This window comes from Sciurus carolinensis, chromosome 18, assembly GCF_902686445.1.
Source record: "Sciurus carolinensis chromosome 18, mSciCar1.2, whole genome shotgun sequence".
In the NCBI taxonomy this organism is placed as follows: domain Eukaryota; kingdom Metazoa; phylum Chordata; class Mammalia; order Rodentia; family Sciuridae; genus Sciurus; species Sciurus carolinensis.
Window position 1 is genome coordinate 24,672,313 of NC_062230.1, and position 19,191 is coordinate 24,691,503.

The 19,191-nt window shown below is 51.0% G+C and overlaps 1 protein-coding gene across 2 annotated transcripts in view; it reads right to left on the reverse strand.

Moving 5' to 3' along the window:
* Scnn1b (sodium channel epithelial 1 subunit beta) overlaps window positions 1-19,191 on the reverse strand; it is a 58,790-nt gene that overhangs the window by 10,812 nt on the left and 28,787 nt on the right. For both annotated transcript variants that reach the window (XM_047534175.1, XM_047534176.1), the window contains exons 2-4: window positions 11,066-11,383; window positions 8,789-9,065; window positions 6,330-6,520 (exon numbers count right to left, since the gene is read on the reverse strand). In XM_047534175.1, coding sequence (XP_047390131.1) covers window positions 6,330-6,520; window positions 8,789-9,065; window positions 11,066-11,383 — 786 coding nt within the window. The remainder of the gene's footprint in view (window positions 1-6,329; window positions 6,521-8,788; window positions 9,066-11,065; window positions 11,384-19,191) is intronic.

Consider the following 19,191-nt stretch of genomic DNA (forward strand, 5'->3'; position numbering starts at 1 on the left):
AAGCCAAGGAGTGCCTGGTGGTCTCTGGAAGAGGCAAGCAAGGATCCTCCCTAGGGACTTTAAGGGCGCCCAGCCCTGCCGAGCCGGGATTTCGAACTTCGGGTCTCTTCTGTTGGAGAATAAATTTCTGTCATTTTAAGCCACTCGATGTGTGATGATTATCCTGGAAGCAGGATATGGACCCTACTCAGTGCCAGCGTGTGCTTAAAGATGCTGTCAGGATCTGGGGGGGAAGTCTGAAGCTCCCCAATCAGGACACGATAGATGTTCAAGGAAAAGGAAATGCTTACTACCCTAATTTGATCATTAAACATTCTATACGTCTATGGAATTGTCACACCGTACCCCATAAATATGTGCATCATATTTCAGTTTTTATAAAAGGATGAATTGGGTGCAAAATCACAATGCATGAACTTTAGTGGAATCTGGATTCAAACACAAGAAACAGGTATGACATGATGAGTGGGAACTTGATTAGCTAGTTGATGTTATTAAAGAATCATTGTGAATTATTTCAGGTGTAATAACAACATGGATATATATATTTATTATTATTATTATTATTATTATTATTATTATTATTATTTACTAGGAATTAAAGCCAGTGGTACTTTTACTACTGAGTCACATCCTCAGCTCTTTTTACTTATTTATTTATTTCGTGGTGCTGGGGATTGAACCCAGGGCCTTGTACTTGCAAAGCAAGCACTCTACCAACTGAGCTATAGCCCCAGTCCCCTTTTTATTTTTTTATTTAGAGACAGGGTCTCACTGAGTTGCTTAGGCCTAAGTTGCTGAGGTTGGCCTCAAACTTGTGATCCTCCTGCCTCAGCCTCCCAAGGGATTACAGGTGTGCACCACTGCACCTGGCTTGTGGTTACACTTTTAAAAAGACCCTTGGAAGACATGAGTTGTGGTTGCTAAATCTGATGGAGACTCCACGGGAATCCATGCAACTCTATTAATGTGTGTGTTCTCAAGTCTCCATAATAATGCTTTAAAAATATTTGTCAATGTTTTTATATTGTTCTTTTATATTTATTAAAAGCAAAAATAAGCTGTTTGCAGCGGCACACATCTGTAATCCCAGCAACTCAGGAGGCTGAGACAGGAGGATGGCAAGTTCGAGGTCAGTCTCAGCAATTTAATGAGAAAAAAAAAATGGGAATAATGGGTCGATGTTAAAAATTTAACCAATGTGCAGAACTTTCTATTAAGCCTTACATTCTGCAACATTTATTGAGCAACTTTGAAAGGGCTGGGCCCTTGCTGATGTTTCTGCACACATCATCTCACTTCATCCTCAAAATAACCCATAAAGTCCAGCACTGTTTGCACCGATTTTCAGATAAGGAAGCCATTTCCTGTATCTTTCATCTCAGCCTCTGGGCCAGCAGAATGAGGTGGGTCCAGCCCAGGCGGAGGAGTCAGCTCTGGGAACGGTCCTGGGCTGGCTCTGCCATGTCTGCTGCAGCTGAGCTTTTTCTCTGCCTCTGAGCTTTGGCTTCCTCATTGGTGAAAGGGGAACGAGGAAGGAGTCACATTTTTTCATTCAACAAACATTTACCGAGGTGGGTACCGGGCTAGGGCAGCAGGGAGAACTAGCCAGGGCTGGCTCTAGAAGCTCACAGAACAGCAGTGACCTGTCAATTCAATCCTAAAAGGTGACTCTGGTTTGTCCACCTCCCTCCATCTCCAAGGCTGTCACTGTGGTCCAAGCCCCCAGCACTTCACACCCGGACCCCTGCAGAAGCCTCTGTCCCTGACGTGCTGCCTTACAGCCGTCAGGGCCACTGTGGACAGCTGTCAATCAGACAAGCCACGCCTCTGCTCAGCCTTCCCTGGCTACTCAGGATAAAATGCCTTCTTCCCTTGTCCACCGCGCTCCAGAAGTTTCCAAACCCAAGCCGTTTGCACCAGCTTGTCCTTGTGTCTGGAATGTCCTCTCAGCAGCTCTTCAAATAACTGGCTTCTCCTCGTCCTTCTCACCTGCTCTGAGAGCTCCCGAGACCCTCCGCCATGCCCAGTGACAGAGGTCGACTTTGAGTTAATGGACTGCAGCTCTGGTGGCTCTCTCGACTCCACCTCTTGAGCCATCACCGTGTCAGAACCTGGCATCGTCTTGCTCATCTATCATCAGCCTCCTGCTTGGGCTCTGGGCCCGGCCAGGGTGCGTGACCTTGTATCCGGAGCTGGGCAGCCCCAGGTCCAGAGCGCGGCCCCGAAGCCGGCCTGTCAGCATTGGGACTCCGGCTCTGTCGATCAGCAGCTGGAGACCTCGGGACGTGGCGTTGCTTCTCTGTGCCTCACCTTCCCCATCTGTTGCTATGTCCCCGGGACAATGGCCGCAGCCACCCTGTGGGACTGAGGTGTCAGACCCTGTCCTGCGTGACACTCCAGCTCACATCTCTGTGCCGGGCCTGACAGGGACGCAGACGCTTAGTCAATATTTGTTGAATAAACGGTAATGCGTGATAAGGGCATCGACCGAGATAAGCTCGGAGGAGGGACACCTGATTCCCCTGGGGTGGGAGTGAGCCGGGGCAGGTGTAGCCTCAGTGGAATAAGGTGGCAAAGCCTGGGGGAGGGAGCAGACGGGACCCTCAGGCGGGGCACCGCTCGGGCAAAGGCTGGAGGGAAGAAGGAGCTCCGGGCCATCCCCGCAGAGCCTGTGCACCGGGTGGGACCAGGGCTGTGGCCACAGGGAGAGGGACTGCAGGCAAACCGGCCAACGCCAGGCACAGCTCTCCAGGAGAGACCTCGCCCTGGCCGCGGGGACACAGTGTTCCCCAGGAGCTGTCCTGGGTAGATGCAGCCCAAGAGGAGAGGCCTCCAGGGTGCGGCCAGGTCCCTCCTGCCCCGGCCGTGCTCCCAATCTTGGGGTTGGTGCCAACTATTTGCTTGTTGATAATGCTCTTTGCCCCCAAGAGGCTGCTCCCAGCACCGGTCACCTCTGGTTCCAGAGCTGAGTTTCCCTCCAAAAACCTCTCCCGGGACAGGAGCCAAGCATGCAGACAGAAACCAGCAAGTCTCCAGAAGAGGCGGGGAGAGCGGCGCGCTGGGGTTGCCCAGCGACTCGGGAGGCTGAGGCAGGAGGATCGCTGGAGCCCAGGAGGTCAGGTTAACCTGGGAAACACAGCCAGATCCCATCCAAAAAAAAAAAAAAAAAAAAAAAAAGAAAGGAAAAACAAACACATGAAAAAATCCAAAAAATCAGGAAATGGGGCATCTCAGCTGGAAGTAGTATAATGAAAGGGGTACTGTGTGGTTGGAAGTCAGGGGAAGCTTCCCAGAGCAGTGGGCCAATCCCAGAAGCAATAATACTTTTTAAAAGGTGTATAGATGCCCAGGCCTTGGTTTCTAAACGCCAGTCTCAAATAGCAGGAAGCAGGGCTCCTTGGAGAAACGGTTCAGGCACCTTGTAATGCCAGAAGGTAAGGAAATGCTCAAAATCTTTTTCTTTTAAAGACTGGGACATATCAAAAGGATGCAGGAGGTAATCAGGACTCTCAGTGATCAAAGATGGAAGTTTTTAAGCACAAAAATAAATAATGTGGTATTGAATAAGAACCCAAATATATAGGAGTTCATTCTGGTATAAATAAATGTTTGAATAAAAAAATAGAAGAGAAAAAAATCTTTTTTTTTTTTATACTGGGGATTGAACCCAGGGTGCTTTACCACTAAACTACATCCCCAGACTTTTTTATTGTTTATTTTGAGTCAGGGTCTCACTAAGTTGGCAAGGCTGGCCTTGGACTTTCCATCCTCCTGCCTCAGCCTCCCGAGTTGCTGGGATCACAGGCATCCACCACCGGGCCCAGAAAAAATAAATCTTTCTTAGAGAAAAACTCCAAATCATATATAGGCCTCTCTCCAGGAGAGGTGGAGCTTAATACCCTCTCTCCCTGTCCGCCTGTCCCCCTCCCGTAGTGTAGCTGGCCTTAGTGACTCGCTTCCGGAGGACACGGAGACGGGAGAGTGGTTCCTCTCCTGCTAAGCCCGGTGAGCCCAGCGAGGAAGGTGCTCATCCTGGGTGACGTCACATGGCCTTCATTAACCCCTGCGATGTCACAGGACGGCAGGTCTCCCCGGGGGAATTCACCCCCTAAACCATCACCCCAGTAGAGAGTAACCGATCAATCCAGATGGAGGACTTTCCAGAGAGCGCCTGAGCAGCACTCCAAAGCCGTGCGGAGCAGCCGAAGCAGGGAAGTCAGAGAGAGGGTCCCCAAGGACTCAGGAGGCCCGAGCGGGAGGCAGTGTGGTCTCCAGGGTGGGATCCTGGGCAGGAAGGACCGATGAAATCCGAATCAAGCGTTTCCTTTCCTTTCCTGCAGTCCCTGATGACGCTGGGGTGAGACAATCATGACCAAGGACACTGAGTGACGGGCCTCTGGGGACGCTGCCCTGTGTCCGTGTCTTTTCTGTCAATCTCTGGGAATCTCCCAGGGAAGAGCTGATTTATAAACTGTTCTCCCAGACTCCCCAGGTACCGGGGGCCGGTCCACGTGCTTTGCCAAGGCAACTCATTTCAGCCTGACGGCGGCACCCGGAGGTCACTGCAGGCCCCTTTGCCGGATGAGGAGACCGAGGCACAGAGAAGCCAAGTATGATGTCCAGCAACACACAGGACAGGCTTTCTCGTCCGGACAGTTAGCATCAGGGTCCGAGTGACTCAAATACCCCTCAGACCGCGGCTCTCTCTTCTCGAACGGTTACCATGCCGGAGTCAGGGTGGGGAAGAGGTCGCGTGTTGGAGCCCAGTGTTGGGAAAGGCAGAAAGACAAGCTCCTGGGCCACGTTCAAGGGCCGAGTCGAGACGGCTGGTTTCCCTTGGGTCTGGGAGGGAGAGACAGCTCAGAGACAGGTTGGCAGACATTTCTGAGCCAGCGTGGCTGGGTGGTGCCTTTCACTCAGAGAGGGCTGGCAGGGACGGAAGATGATGAATCTTCATTTCCAACGAGTAGCAGAGTGACGTGGGGTGGACCTGGCCCTGGCTGCTGGCTTTGCCACTCACCTGCTGTGTGACCTCAGAGATGTTACTTAACCTCTCTGAGCCTCCGTTTCATTCTCTATAAAGTGGAGGATGGGGGAAATAACAGTACCTTTCTGGGGGGTTTGTAGACAAAGCGTTAAAGCAACTTTATACTTGCTGAGTGCTTAGAGTAGTGCCTGGTTTCATCAGAGGGGCCCGGTAGATGTTGGCAATTTGAAGTTCTTGCCAAACGTGGGTTTGGCAATAGTCACATCGTGTTGAGATCACACCTGCAACCTGCTAGCCTGTCCCCTTGCTAATTCCCACGCTGGGGCCTCAGGGACGCTCTGCCCTGCTTGATGGACTTTGAATTCCTTGACATCACGACAGAACACCTGGCCACGTGGCGGGGGAGGACAGAAGGCCCACAGCTCAAGGCTAGCGTTCTTCATCGAGGCCCTGAAGGTTCGGGAATTGAGGGAGCTGAATGGAGGCCACCGTCCCCTGGAGGGTGAGCCCAGGAGCCCATGGAACACCCCGAATGGCAAGATTTAGCCACAAGCCCCACTTTGCCAGGGACCCCAAGGGCGAGAATCTGAAGCTCTAGACCAGGAGGACCCCAGCAAGCTCCCCCGAGTCCAGTCTCCCTGCCTCCCATCCCTGCCCCAGGGCCAGCGCGGCAGGGCAGGAGGCAGGCACCTGGGGACCACGGGCAGGAAGGCCCAGACTCTGGACAGGAAAGGTCACTAGGGAGAACGTTAGGGCAAACAGTCTCCCACAGGCTGGTCCTGGGTGCGGCGCGAGCCCACCTGTCCACTCTGCTCCGAGGCTCTGCGGAGAACGTGATCGTCCCCGTTTAGAGGACAGACACTGAGGGCAGTCGATGCTGGGTGCCAACCCTACCCTGAACCTGACAGCGTGCCCCTTCCTTCCCAGGGTGGAGGCTCACAGCTGGCCCCTGGCTGGGAAGTTAGGGACCCACCCATGAGAGCGTCCCACAGTCAGCTACGACTGGTGGGGATATTACAAAAGGCTGGGGTCCTCCTTTAAGGGAGGACAACTCGGGAGCAATTTCTGCACCGGTCCCTCCTGAGCCCCCAGAGACCGCTCCTTGGTGGCTCATCCTCCTTCCTCTTCCTGCCTTCCTCGCAGACTTCTCCCAGAGCAGTTCCCGCCATGCGCTGGGGTCCCCGGTGCCCTCCTGGTGCAGCCTCCAGGTCACCCGACCCCGACGCGCAGGCGCGGGCTCTGCCCGTGGTGCCCAGCGCTGCGCAGCGGCTGCGTGGGCTCTGCCCGCGGGCCTCACAGAAGCACCCCAGGGCGGGACGGCTGTGCGGGTTGGGCTCACCGGTGGCTGCAGGGCTCCGCCCCGAACAGGCAGGCCAGGATCATCCGCTCGGCGGGGTAGCCCATGGCCACCAGCTCCCGGCGCGGCACCTGCGAGAAGATGCTGGTGGCCTGCAGCACGTACCACTCGGTCACCGCCTGGGTGGCGCTGGTGAAGTTCCGGAAGCTGCACACGGTCCCGTTGAGGCTGCACTGTGGGGCCGAGAGGGGGTCCTGGGGTGTGGAGGCTGCTGACGGGCTGCGGCCCCTGCGGTCCCCGGCCACTGCCGCCTGGGACGCCGCAGCAGGGGCCCCGGGCCACGCAGAGCGGGGCGGGCCACATGCACGGTCACGCTGGGGTGCACACGCACACGGGGCCACGGGCACAGAGGCCCGCGGCCCGACACCCACGGCCACACGAGGGCGCGGTCACAGCTGTGCACAGGCACCCAGATCCACACCTGTGGCATCACATTCACACGCGCGTGACCACGGGCACGCCTGAGCAAGTGCACACGACACACGCATGCACACACATGCACGCACACACTCATACAGTCTCACAAACACACACACCACACATGCACATACACACTCACGTGCACACACCCACACATTCGAATGCACACACACTCACATGCACACACATACTCACAGGCAAACATACACACACACTCACACAACCACACACTCACATGCACACTCACACGCACATGCACACATACATGCACACACCCACACACTCACACTCACACACTCATATGCACACACACATGCACACACATGTGTACTCTCACACGCACATGCACACACACACATGCACACGCTCACACGCACATGCACACATAGGACACACACCCACACACTCATACACACACACACACACACTCACACACGCACACACCCATACACTCACATGCACACACTCTCTCATGCACTCTCATAACAACTCATATGCTTTGTTATTGTGATATTAGTTTTTGGTGCTGGGATTGAACCCAGGGGCTTTTAACCACTGAGCCACATCCCCAGCCCTTTTTAATTTAATTTAATTTTTTTTTTAATTGAGACAGGGTCTCACTAAGTTGCTGAGGTTGGCTTTGAACTCTCGATCCTCTTGCGTCAGCCTCCTGAGCTGCTGGGATTACAGGCGTTTGCTGCAGTCATCCTAAAGAAACTGAGGTCCAGAGAGGGTATGGACCGCATAACAGCAGCACAGCTTTCCTCGCCCCCGACACACACACACGCTGCTGACCCTGATGGCCGGTGTGGCCACCAGGGGTGGGCTGGCTTTTCAGGTGAGAACAGAGGCACAGGTAGCCAGTGAGCTGCACCCCAAAGCAGCAGAGCCCTGGTCAGAACTGACGCAGCTCCGGGCCTGGCCCTTGGCTGGTTTGTGTGGGGGCGTGGGGGCGGGGCGTGGGGGTGATGTGGCCACCACGTGCGTGAGCAAGGGTGGCCCTGGCATCTTCTTCAGCAGGCTGTACAGCCCTGGCCTGGTCCCCAACCAGGTGACCGTGACAACCACCAGGGAACCCACCGATCAAGCAGATTCCTGGGCCTGGGTCAGCCCTGCTGGCTCAGCCTCCTCGGGAGCTGCACCGGGGTCTGGCTTGTGACAGAGCTCCCCGGGGGTCCGAGACACTCCCAGGGCCCTTCTTAGGTGTGCGTTCCAATACCGATGGCATCCCAGCCTCCCGGGCAGGAGCTATGTCCTGACTGCCCCCCTGCCTGGCGTTCAGTCCTGTCATATGAGGCTGGGAGCTTCCTTTGGAGAGCACCACTTCCCTCTCGCTCAGTCCTTGTGAGGCTGACCCCACCCCAATGTCCCAAGTACAAAATCCCAGACTGGCCACTCGTGGGAGCCCATCCTCCAGCCCACAGTGATCGGCTTAGGGGTGAGCAGGTGACCTGAAGAGGAGGCCAGGCCTTCCTCTGGTGATATGAGAAAGGGCAACTCTTTGGAAAGATGGCACTGACAGGCCCTCCGTGCAGACAGAGCCTGCCAGAAGGGATGAAGTCATCCACAAGAAAAGCTGAACCAAGATGGAGAGACATAAAGTCCTGATAATGAACGCCCAGATCCAGCCATACCTGAACACAGCTCAGTTGTGTGAGCTGAGGGGATGAATCCCCTGTTTTGCATAAGCTAGCTTAAGCTAATCTCTTATATTCAAAAGACTCTTGACTAACATGCAAGCTATTTCTTCTACTATTATCATCATCATTATTATTATTATTATTTATTTGTTTATTTTTTCTGGACAGGGTCTCACTAAGTTGCCAAGGCCGACCTTGAACTCGTGATCTTTGACCCCCAGGCTCCTGAGTTGCTGGGATGATAGGAGTGTGTCACCATGCTCAGCCATGCTATGTTTTTAAAGAACAAACATACAAGAGAAGCACGGGCTTCCGGCAGCAAGATCCAAGTTACTAAGGCAAAGAAGAGCCCACGCTTGCCCTGGGCCCAGGACCACTTACGAGTCTCATGGCCACTTTGCACTCCTGGGCATTGCACGTCCTTCCTGGGGCCGGGCTGTCGCTCTCTGAGTCGTTGCTGTTATTCCCAAAGAGGTCGAGGACCACCGGGTGGTGGGGGTCCCGCTCGTCGATGAGGACGAGAGGCGTGTGGTTCCAGATGGTGAGGTTCAGGCTGCTGGTGGCATTGGCCGGGCCTGGCTCCGGAGCCAGGATCCTCTCCAGGATCACTTCCATCAGCTCGTCCAGGTCCTTCAGCAGGTGCTTGACTTTGGAGTACCTGGACGGGGAGAGGCCCGGGCAGGTGGGCCAGGGGAAGGTGCAAAGCAGAGGGACCAGAATCTGGGATCCTTCTGCACCCAGCCCGGCTGCCCCACCACCCATTCATTCCTTCGCTCACCCGAGTATTTAATGAACACCTACTACATGCCAGGCACGGGTCACACAAGGACCGGTTCTCTCTCCTTAGGAAACTTCTGCTCTAGGGCAGAAGGACTCATGGTTCATGGTCACTGCTGGTGTCCCCTGTGCCCAGTGCCAGGCACTTTCTGTGTTATTTGCTGGTTGCCCTGATTCTATCATTGCGCCTGCACATGGACGAGGAAACCGAGGCTCTGGGAAGTGCTGCAGTTTCTGACCCCTGGCCAGGGAGCAGAGCTGGGCTGGGAACTGAGCTGGAGGGCTCCGTGGGCAGGGGGTCCTGCTCGGAGGGGCAGCGAAGGCAGGGAGAGGGCAGGGCTGGGATTCTGAGGGTCTCCGTCTCAGTGGAGGTTTTGGGAGCAGCGGTGGATACCAAGAGGGAGAAGGTGGGGCGGGCGGCCGGCTGCAGGGCCTTCCCTCAGCTCCGGGGCTCCTCGGTGGGATCGGGGTGGAAAGGTCAGGGGTGTCCCACCGGGCCCCATGGAGGGGAGCGGGCCCTGCACCCGTCACCCACATCCGTTCACACAGGACCTTGTCATCAGGGTCCCCAGGGCCACGTGTACCAGCCCTGGCTGGAGGGCTTCCTGCAGCAGGGTCGTTAAACCCTGGACGAGGCCCACAGTCCTCAAAGAGAGGCCGCTTGGGCCTCAGATCCAACACCCGGTCTCCCGGTCACTCAACCCAGACATGGGCTGCGTCCAGGAAGCTCAGGAAGGGGAAGGCCATGGCATTGCTGTGTCCTGTCGAGATTGGTGATCACTGTGTGGGCTCTGGGTTCTAATCCTGACCCGTCACCTAATATCTCTCTGTGTGACCTCGGGCTCCAAGGACCCACCCCAGCAGGCCAAGTCCTGTTAGGACAGGACCTCTGACAATTGGAAATGTAATCAGAGGTGTCAATCCTCTCCTGGGACTTTCTTTGGGATGAGACTGTCCTCCATGGCTCAGCCACGCTGGCCCTGCTTTCCGTTCCTCGAATGCACCAAGCTGCCCCACCTCCCTGCCCCAGGGCCTTTGCATGCACAGTGTCGGCCACTTGGGGCGCTGTCTCACTTCCTCCTAACTTTTCTCTGTCTGGCTGCCGGTCCTCAACCCTGCTGAGGTTGGGTCTCCTTGTATGACCCCTCCCGAAGCCTGGTCGTGAGGTAGGGAAGAGGCAATGGTCAGAATGGTTAAAAAGCGGCCGCTGCCCTGGAATCAGCTCGGACCTGGGTTCACATCTCACAGTTGCCCACTGTGTGTCTCTGGGCAAGTTCAAGCACCTCTCTGAACCTCCATCTCCTCACCTCTAAACTGGGGCTCCTAGAGTGTGCCGGCCACTGGGGAAGTTGTGTGGATCAGCATTATACCGATTCCCCAAAGGTCACTCGCCTAGCATATCATAAGCATTTGATGCGTGGTTTTAGGAAATTTATCACAATGACAAGGAATCCAGTGTTTGTGGGGGAATGTTAAAGCCCGTTTCCTCCGGTAGGCTGTGAAGGCGGAGGCTTTGGTCTGTTCACTCTGCAGTTCTAGGGCTTGGAGCAGGGCCAGGCACCTAGCAGTTGCTCAAGAAACACTAACGGCATGTGTCAATGGACACAGGCATTCCTGAAGACAGGTTTTCTGAGGTCCCCTTGAAGCCTGGGAAGCCTATGCATTTTGAGTCTTCCTTGCAAAGAGGGAGAGGAGGAGAAAGAGAGAAGGGAAAGAAGAAAGAAAGAAAGGGAAAGAGGAAGGGGAGCAAAAAAGGAAACTTGGAAAGAGGAAGAAAGAAAGGAGAGAAGGAAAGAGAGGGAGAAAAGGAAAAAATAAGAGGCCAAAAGGAAGCAGGAGAAAGAAAGGCCCAGCGGCGGCGGCGCCCCGGGGACCACCTACTGGAAGGGGCTGGCGTTGCAGATGGTGACGGCCGGGAAGTCCATGGTCTTGAAGCCGATGGAGAGCGAGACGCTGACCTCCCAGCTCAGGTAGGTCCTGATGAAGACGCCCCACTGCCAGCAGACCAGCGCGGCGAAGAGCAGCGTGAGCAGGAACCACACGGCCTTCTTCTTGGGCCCCTCGCAGATGATGCGCTTGGGCCCGTGGGTGTTGGTGTTGTTGCAGTACCACACCAGCAGCTCGCGGTACGTGTAGCCCGGGCCCTTCTGCAGCCGGTGCAGGCCCTTCAGCAGGCACCGCTTCACGCGCATGGCCACCCTGCGGACCCGACGGGGATGACCGGCAGCTGGCGACGGTCCCTCTCCCCCTCTCCCTCCTCCGTCTTTCCTCCCTCCCTCCTCCCTCCTTCCCTCCTTTCTCTTTTCTTCCCTCATCCCTTCATCTCTCCTCCCTCCTCTGTCCCTCTCCCCTCCCTCCTTCCTCTCCTCTCCCCCCTCTCCCTCCTCCCTCTTCCCTCCCCCTCTCCCTCCTCCCTCTTCCCTCCCCCTCTCCCTCCTCCCTCTTCCCTCTCTCCCCCTCCTCCCTCTTCCCTCTCTCCCCCTCCTCCCCTCTCCTCTTCCTCCCTTGCTCCTCCCTCCTTCCCTCTTTTCTCTTTTCTTCCTTTCTTCCCTCCACCCTCCTTCCTCTTTCCCTCCCTCCTTCCTTTCATTTCTTCCTTTCTTCCTTCTTCCATCCCTTCTCCTTCCCTTCCTGCCATCCATCATCCATCCATTCATCCATCGATCCAACTGAAAAGCATTTATCAAGCACCTACTGTATACCAGTCACTAAATTGTTCCATCTGGACTGAATGATGAGCAAAACTGATGAGGTGTCTCCCCCGGCCCACCCAGGAATTCACAACCTACTGGACGGGCTACTTTTCAGCTCCTCAGGTGTTCCTTGTGTATATCGGGGATAATGATCATGTCAAATTCTTTTATTATTATTGCCATTCTGGGGATTGGATCCAGGACCTCGCGCATGCTAGGCAAGGGCTCTACCACTGAGCCGCACCCCCAGCCCCATCCTATCTCGTTTACAGAATCCACTGGGAGGGTGAAATTGGGTGTAGCAGAAAAAGTGCCAGGTAGGGCCCTGGCAGGGACCCAGCGCTGCACGTGCCAGTCGCCCTTCTTACTAGCTGGTAGTGGTTGAGACGGTTAATGAATGAATGCAACCAATGTTCAACTTCAGATGGTGACAGGCACCTTGGGGACGCTGTGCCCAGAGGTCCCGGAGGCAGGAGGCGCAGTGTCTGGCTTTGACTCTGCTCGGCCACTTTCTAGCACGACTTTGAGCAGACCACTTGCTCAGCTTCAGTGGGTTTCCTGGTCTGTAAAATGAGGATGGTCCTTATCTTGCCCCTGACAGGTGGCTGCTGGAGTGTCAGCTCTTGTTGTCAGAAAAGGTGGGGGTCCTACCCAGGCAGAGTCTTCCGGGAAGGGGCTTTGAGCAGCACAGGCCGGGGGCGTGACGGGAGCCTGCGCAGTGGGCGGGGCGTGGCTGCCGGGGGCGTGGCTGCAGGGGCGGGGCGGGAGCCTGTGCAGTGGGCGGGGCGGGGCTGCCGGGGGCGGGGCTGCCGGGGGCGGGGCTGCCGGGGGCCCAGGCTCTGCCCAGATTTGGGTTTTGTTGGAAGAGGACTGGAACTCTAGGAGTGTGGGGTTGCCAGGTCACCAGGGCTGGGGTTTGGAAAGAACATTCCAGCTGCTTCGTGGATACTGATTGGAATGGGGTGAGGCCGGCCTCCGGCCTCTGAGCGAGCGTCAGGTGGCTGCTGTGGGTGAGGAAGGAACGCTGGGCTCCCAGGTGCAGGAGGAGGCAGGGTTCTTGGGAAGATTTTATGAAGACAGTTGTCACAGGGCCTGATGAGGTGACGTCCCAGGAAACACATCTCCTCCCTGCTTCTCTCCCCAGACCTGAGAGAACACTCCAGATCTGTTCCCACGGACGATTGGATTCTATCTTCAAGGTCCAGATCGAAGGCCACCTCCTCCACGGAGCTCTCCTGAGTTCACTTGGGAATGACCTGCACTCTCCTCAGAAAGCCGGGGACACGGTGGCGGCAGTGTGGTGCCTGCTGGCCCAGCATCCTCTCTCCCGGCTCTGATGTTGTGGGGGTCCTCCGTCCTCCAGTCTCACTTGGTGTGACTGACCTCCACCCTAGCTCCGGGGGATGTTCCCATGACCACTACCATATGGACCATCAGGATTCAATGTCATCACTTTATGCCAAGAAGAGACCCCAACGTCCAGCTAAGACTTCTGAGCTAGTGATATTTGGCATCGTAAATGGGAAACCTGCCTGAGAACAAAGCCAACACAGAGGAAGGCAGAGCCACAGGAGAGACTTCTGACACCACCATTTGGGTGCCTGGATCCAGCCATGCCTGAAGCCATTTATTCTTGGGATGTGGAAAACAGTACATTTGCTCTGTACTCTTAAATATGCTGATTCAATTGGGCACCTGTCCTTTGCAGCCATCAGAATGTTAACGGAAGAAGAAATTCACCTGGTTTTACCCTGTGTCATAGTTCTTCATGACCGTGGCCCCCCAATAGGATCACCAGCCCACTGAGGGTAGCAGCTTCACATCTTTAACAATGTCCAGCGTAGTGCCTGGCACTCCATCAAATAGCTAAATATATAATGTCAGATAATCATTTCCAAGCACAGATTTTTAAACTCGCCCACACGTGTTCACTGCTGGCCTCATCTGGGGACATGGTGAGCTCCCTCCCCTTCCCTTCCTCGCGGAATGAGACAGGAGCATTACAGACTCCTCTCCAAGTCCACTGCTTCTCTCTCTGATGGAAATCAAGTTCCACAGGCCTCCCCAAGCCACCAGGGTCTGACCCCACCTGTATCTGTCCTCAGCAGGCCCATTTCCTGCCCTGAAATCATAAAATAATCATGATTGTTACAGCAACAAAGACAAGAGCTACACCAAGGTACTATTTACCACCACGCAGGCACCGGGCAGGATTCCCATGTTATTTCATGCTTATACACTATTTTCAACAACTATAAATGTGTAAATGTGGAAGGAACAGGGCTTTGCAGGTCTCCTATGGACAAACGGCCCATTGTTCCAGCAAGTAGTGGCCGAGGGAATGAACAAGGGCCCGTCTAAAATCCTTAGCTCTTCTCTTCCCATTGAATAGTTCTGATGCCTTAAGGGTGGCCTTGAACTTCTGACAAGAGAGCTGGACTTTTATTTTAGGTTCAAAATAAAGTAACAAAACCAAGTTTTAAAAAAGTGTGTGTGTTTGTGTGTGTGTGTATTTAAAGAACTACGTTAAGCAAACCATAGTATTACTTGGAGCCAAAGATGTGACCATTGAAGGTATATAACAGGTTTGTTGGACACAGGCTGAACTTTAACTGGTTTGGTCCCTTGGGTCATTAGCTAAGTGAAAAATAAAATCAACAAACTCTGCAAACGATCTCAGGTTTGGCCTTCAAGTGATACAGTCTAGGTTTGGAATGTATCAAAGTTGTGTCGCTGGGTTTGTGTCGCCGGGTTTGTGTCACCGGGTTTGAATCAGTTGACAGTTTAAAGTAACCCCAGGAAGCCAAGTGGAGGCGGGAAGTGTGGGCCCTGCATGCTTCAGAGAGTCCCAACTGGCTGTCTAGACCTGCGCTGTGAACTGAGGAAAACGTCACTGGACACAAATTCAGAAACAATGTCGCAGACAACGGTTTTTGTTTTCTTACAAGAGAAACAAATACCTGCTCATTTTGGGAAAAGATTTTTTTTTTTCTTTTTTCTCCACCTCGATCTGATGCACAGACCCCGGAGCTTTGGTGGAAATATAATTGTATGTCTCTGCTTCTTATTTTGATAAAACCCAAAGAAATTCTATCATAGGGTCGACAGTTTTTATATTCCTTTTACGCAGGAGAGGTTGGGAACCTGCAATGTTTTATCTGTTGTGACTGTTTGCACAGAATTTTTTTTTTTTAATAATTCCTACTTTTGAAATAAAAACTTCATTGAGGTATAATTCTCAAAGCATATAATTCACCCATTGGAAGTGTAAAACTTGTATCCTGACAGAGTTGTTCAACTATTGCCGCACAATCAGGATTAAAACTTTAAAAACATATTTTTTAGTTGTAGATGGGCACCATGCCTTCATTTTATTTATTTATTTTTATGTGGTGCTGAGGGTGGAACCCAGGGCCTCACATGTGCTAGGCAGGTGCTCTGCCACTGAGCCCCAGCCCCGGCCCCAGGATTGAAAAATTCTTCTCTCCCCGCAAAGACACTCCCTCCCTATCAGCAGCTGCTCATTCCTCTCTGCACCCCACCACCTGGTCCTGGAAACCCCTGATCTGTTCTTCGTCTGTACACTTTTCTATTTTGGACATTTCATATAAATGGAATCAGGCACTATGTGGTCTCTTGTGACCGGCTTCTTCCACTTGGCGACATCTCAAGGTCCACCCACGCTGTCGCTTGTGCTAATTTCTTAATTTCTTTCATTGTCAAGTAATACTCCAAGTTATAGATAAACCACATCTTATTTACTCATTCCCCAGTTGGGAATTTGGACCGCTTCTGCTCTGTGGTGTCCTGATGATACTGCCGTGAACAATCACGGGCGAGTTTTTGTATGGACACACATTTTCATGTCTCTTTACCTAGCCGTGGATATACCCACAGTCTGTCATATAATTTTATGTTGAATCTTTAGAAGAACTACCAGAATTTTCTAAAAAGACTGTACTGTTTTGCAATCGTGTACCACGGTTCCAATTTCTCCATATCCTTGATAATGCTTATTATCTCTGTTTTGGAAAAATTATTATAGCCATCCTTGTGGGTGTGAACCAGTATCTGAGTATAGTTTTGATTGGTATTTTCTCAATAGCTAATGGTGTTGAATGTCTTTCCTTGGGATTATTGTCATTCTATCAATAACATGGTCAATACATCATCTTTGGAGAAATGTCTATTTAGATTCTTTGCACATTTTAAAATCAGGTTATTTGTCCTTTAATTATGGAGTTCTAAGGGTTATATATATATTCTGTATACAAGTCCCTTATGAGAAATAGGATTTGCAAAACCTTTCTTCCATTCTGTGTATTTTCTTGAAGTTCTTGGAAGTACAAAGGATTTTGACGATTCTCACTTTGTCTGTATTTCCTTTTTCTCTTTCTTTTGGTGGTACTGGGGATCAAACCCAGGGTCTAGTCCCTGCCAGGCAAGGGCTCTGCCATGGAGTCACATCCCCATCCTATTTTTTTTTTTTTTAATTTGGAGACAAGGTCTTGCTAAATTGCTTAGGGCCTTGCTAAGTGGCAGAGAGAGGCTGGCCTCACTCCTGTGATCCTGCTCCCCCAGCCTCCTGAGTTGCTGGGGTTGCAGCTGTGCACCTCTGTGCTCAGCTATATACTTTTGGTTGCTTGTACTTTTGTGTCATACCAAGAATCTATTGCCAAGGTCATGAAGGTTTATTCCTATATTTATTCTTAGAGTTTTTTAGTCCGGCTCTTCCATTTATGTCTTTGGTCCATTTTGAATTGATTTGTATGCTGTGTGAGGCAGAGGCCCAACTTCATTCTTTTGCTTTTAGACACCTATTTTCCCAGCACTGAGTATTCTTACTCCCATTGAGTTCGCACCTTTAGTTTTTTAAAAAATGTAAATGGAAGAAAACCTAAATACAGGAGGGGATATACCATGTTCATGGATCAGAAGACTCAGTATCATTAAGATGCCAATTAACCTCTAATGTCAACTCAATCCCAAATTAATCTCAACTCAATTACACTAAAAATCTCATTAGAGCCTTTGTAGAAATTGACAAGCTGATTCTAAACCTTATATGGAAAAACAAAGAGACCAAAATAACAAAAAGAAAGCAAACGCACACATGCAAAATTAAAAGAAAACAAATAGCAAAGTTAAAGGATATGTACTATCTAATATCAAGACTTACTAACATGTACAGTAATCACGACAGTGTGGTGTTGACCTACCAATAGATGTATTAGCTGGAAATGGATCAGAAATATACCTACAAAGGTGCCACAATGGCTCAATGAAGAAGTGATGGTCTTTCAACAAAGCACGCTGAAATAGGTGTGTGTGCATGTTTTTTAAAAAGAATCTCAACTCCTTCTCTACACTATGTATGAAAATTATCTGGAATGGATCAGAGACCTACACGCAAGACCTAAAGCTGTCAGCCATACAGAAGAAACTATAGGAGAAAACCTGTGCAAAATCAGAGTAGGCAAAGATCTTTTGGATAAGACATTCAGATTACACATCACAGAAGAAAAAAACGTGTAAATTGCACTTCCTTAAAATTAAAATCTTCTCTTCGAAAGACACTTAAGAAAATGAAAAAGCAGGTAGCTGGGAGGAAACACTTGTAATGCATGTCTGATAAAGAGCTTGTGTGCAGGATATATAAGTAATTCTGACAAATGAGAAGACAAAGGATTACTGGGGGTGGGAGAGAACATGCAACAGCAAGGTGTGGAATCAACCTAGGTTTCCACCCATGTATAAATGGGTAAAGAAAATGTGGTGTCTATACTCAGTGGAGTATTATTCAGCCATAAAAAAGAAAGAAATCCTGTCATTCACAGTAATGTGAATGAAGCTTGAGGACATTATGTTGAGTAAAACGTCAGGCACAGAAAGATAAATATCATATGTTTTTACTTATATGTGGAAGCTAGGAAAGCTGATCTTATAGAAGTAAGGAGTTGAATAGTGAAGTGGGGTGAACTGGGGAGAGGGAATAGAGAAAGGATGTGATGGGTATAGGAGTGCAGTTAGACAAGAGAAATCACTCCTCAAGTTCTACAGCACAGTAGAGTAATGTGGTGGCCAACAGTTAATTTGATATTTAAAAATAGCTAGTTGATGATTTTGAATATTCCAACAAAGAGAAACGACAGATGTCTTTCTTGATCTGATCATTGCACACAGCCTATGTGCACTGAAATATCACATTGTACCCCATAAATATATACAGTTGTGTGTCCACTAATTTGTGTTTGTTTCTTTGTTATTGGGGATTGAGCTTAAGGGGATTTAATCACTGAGTCACATTCCCAGCTCTTTTTAATATTTTTTAAATTTTGAGACAGGGTCTTGCTATGGCTTGGGGCTTTGCTAAGTTGCTGAGGCTGACCTCAAACTTGCCATCCTCCTGCCTCAGCCTCCCATGTCACTGGGATTATAGGTGTGAGCCATGGCACCAGGCTAAAATTTTTTAAAATATTAAAAATTTTATAAAGTTCACTAATATCATTAGTAGTAATTATAGTGACAACTAACATTAGTAGCTCTATTTTATTATAAAATAAGAATCATCTTCAGATTTGATTCTTGATGGTACATGTGTAATAACAATACGTATATAAATATTCCTCTGAAAAATGGGCAAAAGACTTGAAAAGAGGGTAGATGAATGGCCCATAAACACGAGGAACTTGTGAACACCATTAGCCATCAGGAAAATGGAGTCAAAACCACCGTTGTGGTTTTGAGCCAAATGACTTTGAGCTGGGGCTGTGACTCAGTGGCGGAGCACTTGCCTAGCACGCATGAGACACTGGGTTCCAGTCTCAGTACTACATAAAAATAAGTGAATAAAATAAAGGTCCATCAACAACTCAAAAATAAAAAAAATTATAAAAAACCCACAGTGGGATGCCATTTCTCACTAGAAGACTGATTATATTTAGCGCCGGTGAGCAACTGGAATCCCACTCTCCTGGCTGGTTGAAGGCAGCGTTGCTCACACTGGGAAAGACTTCGGAGGTCTCTTATAAAGTTACATGTGCACCCATCATACGACCCAGCGATCCCACTCTTATTTATCCAAGAGAACTGAAAACGTGTTCACTCCAAGACTTATCCATATATGGACACAGCAGCCTTATTTATAATAGTCCCTAAGAAGAAACAATCTAAACACCCATCAGCATGTGAATAGATAAACACATTACGGCATACTCATAATGGAATACTATTTAGCAATACAAAGGAATCAACTGTGGTCACCTGGACGGATGGACATAAGGAGCCCTAAGCTGAATACAAGAAAACAGACCC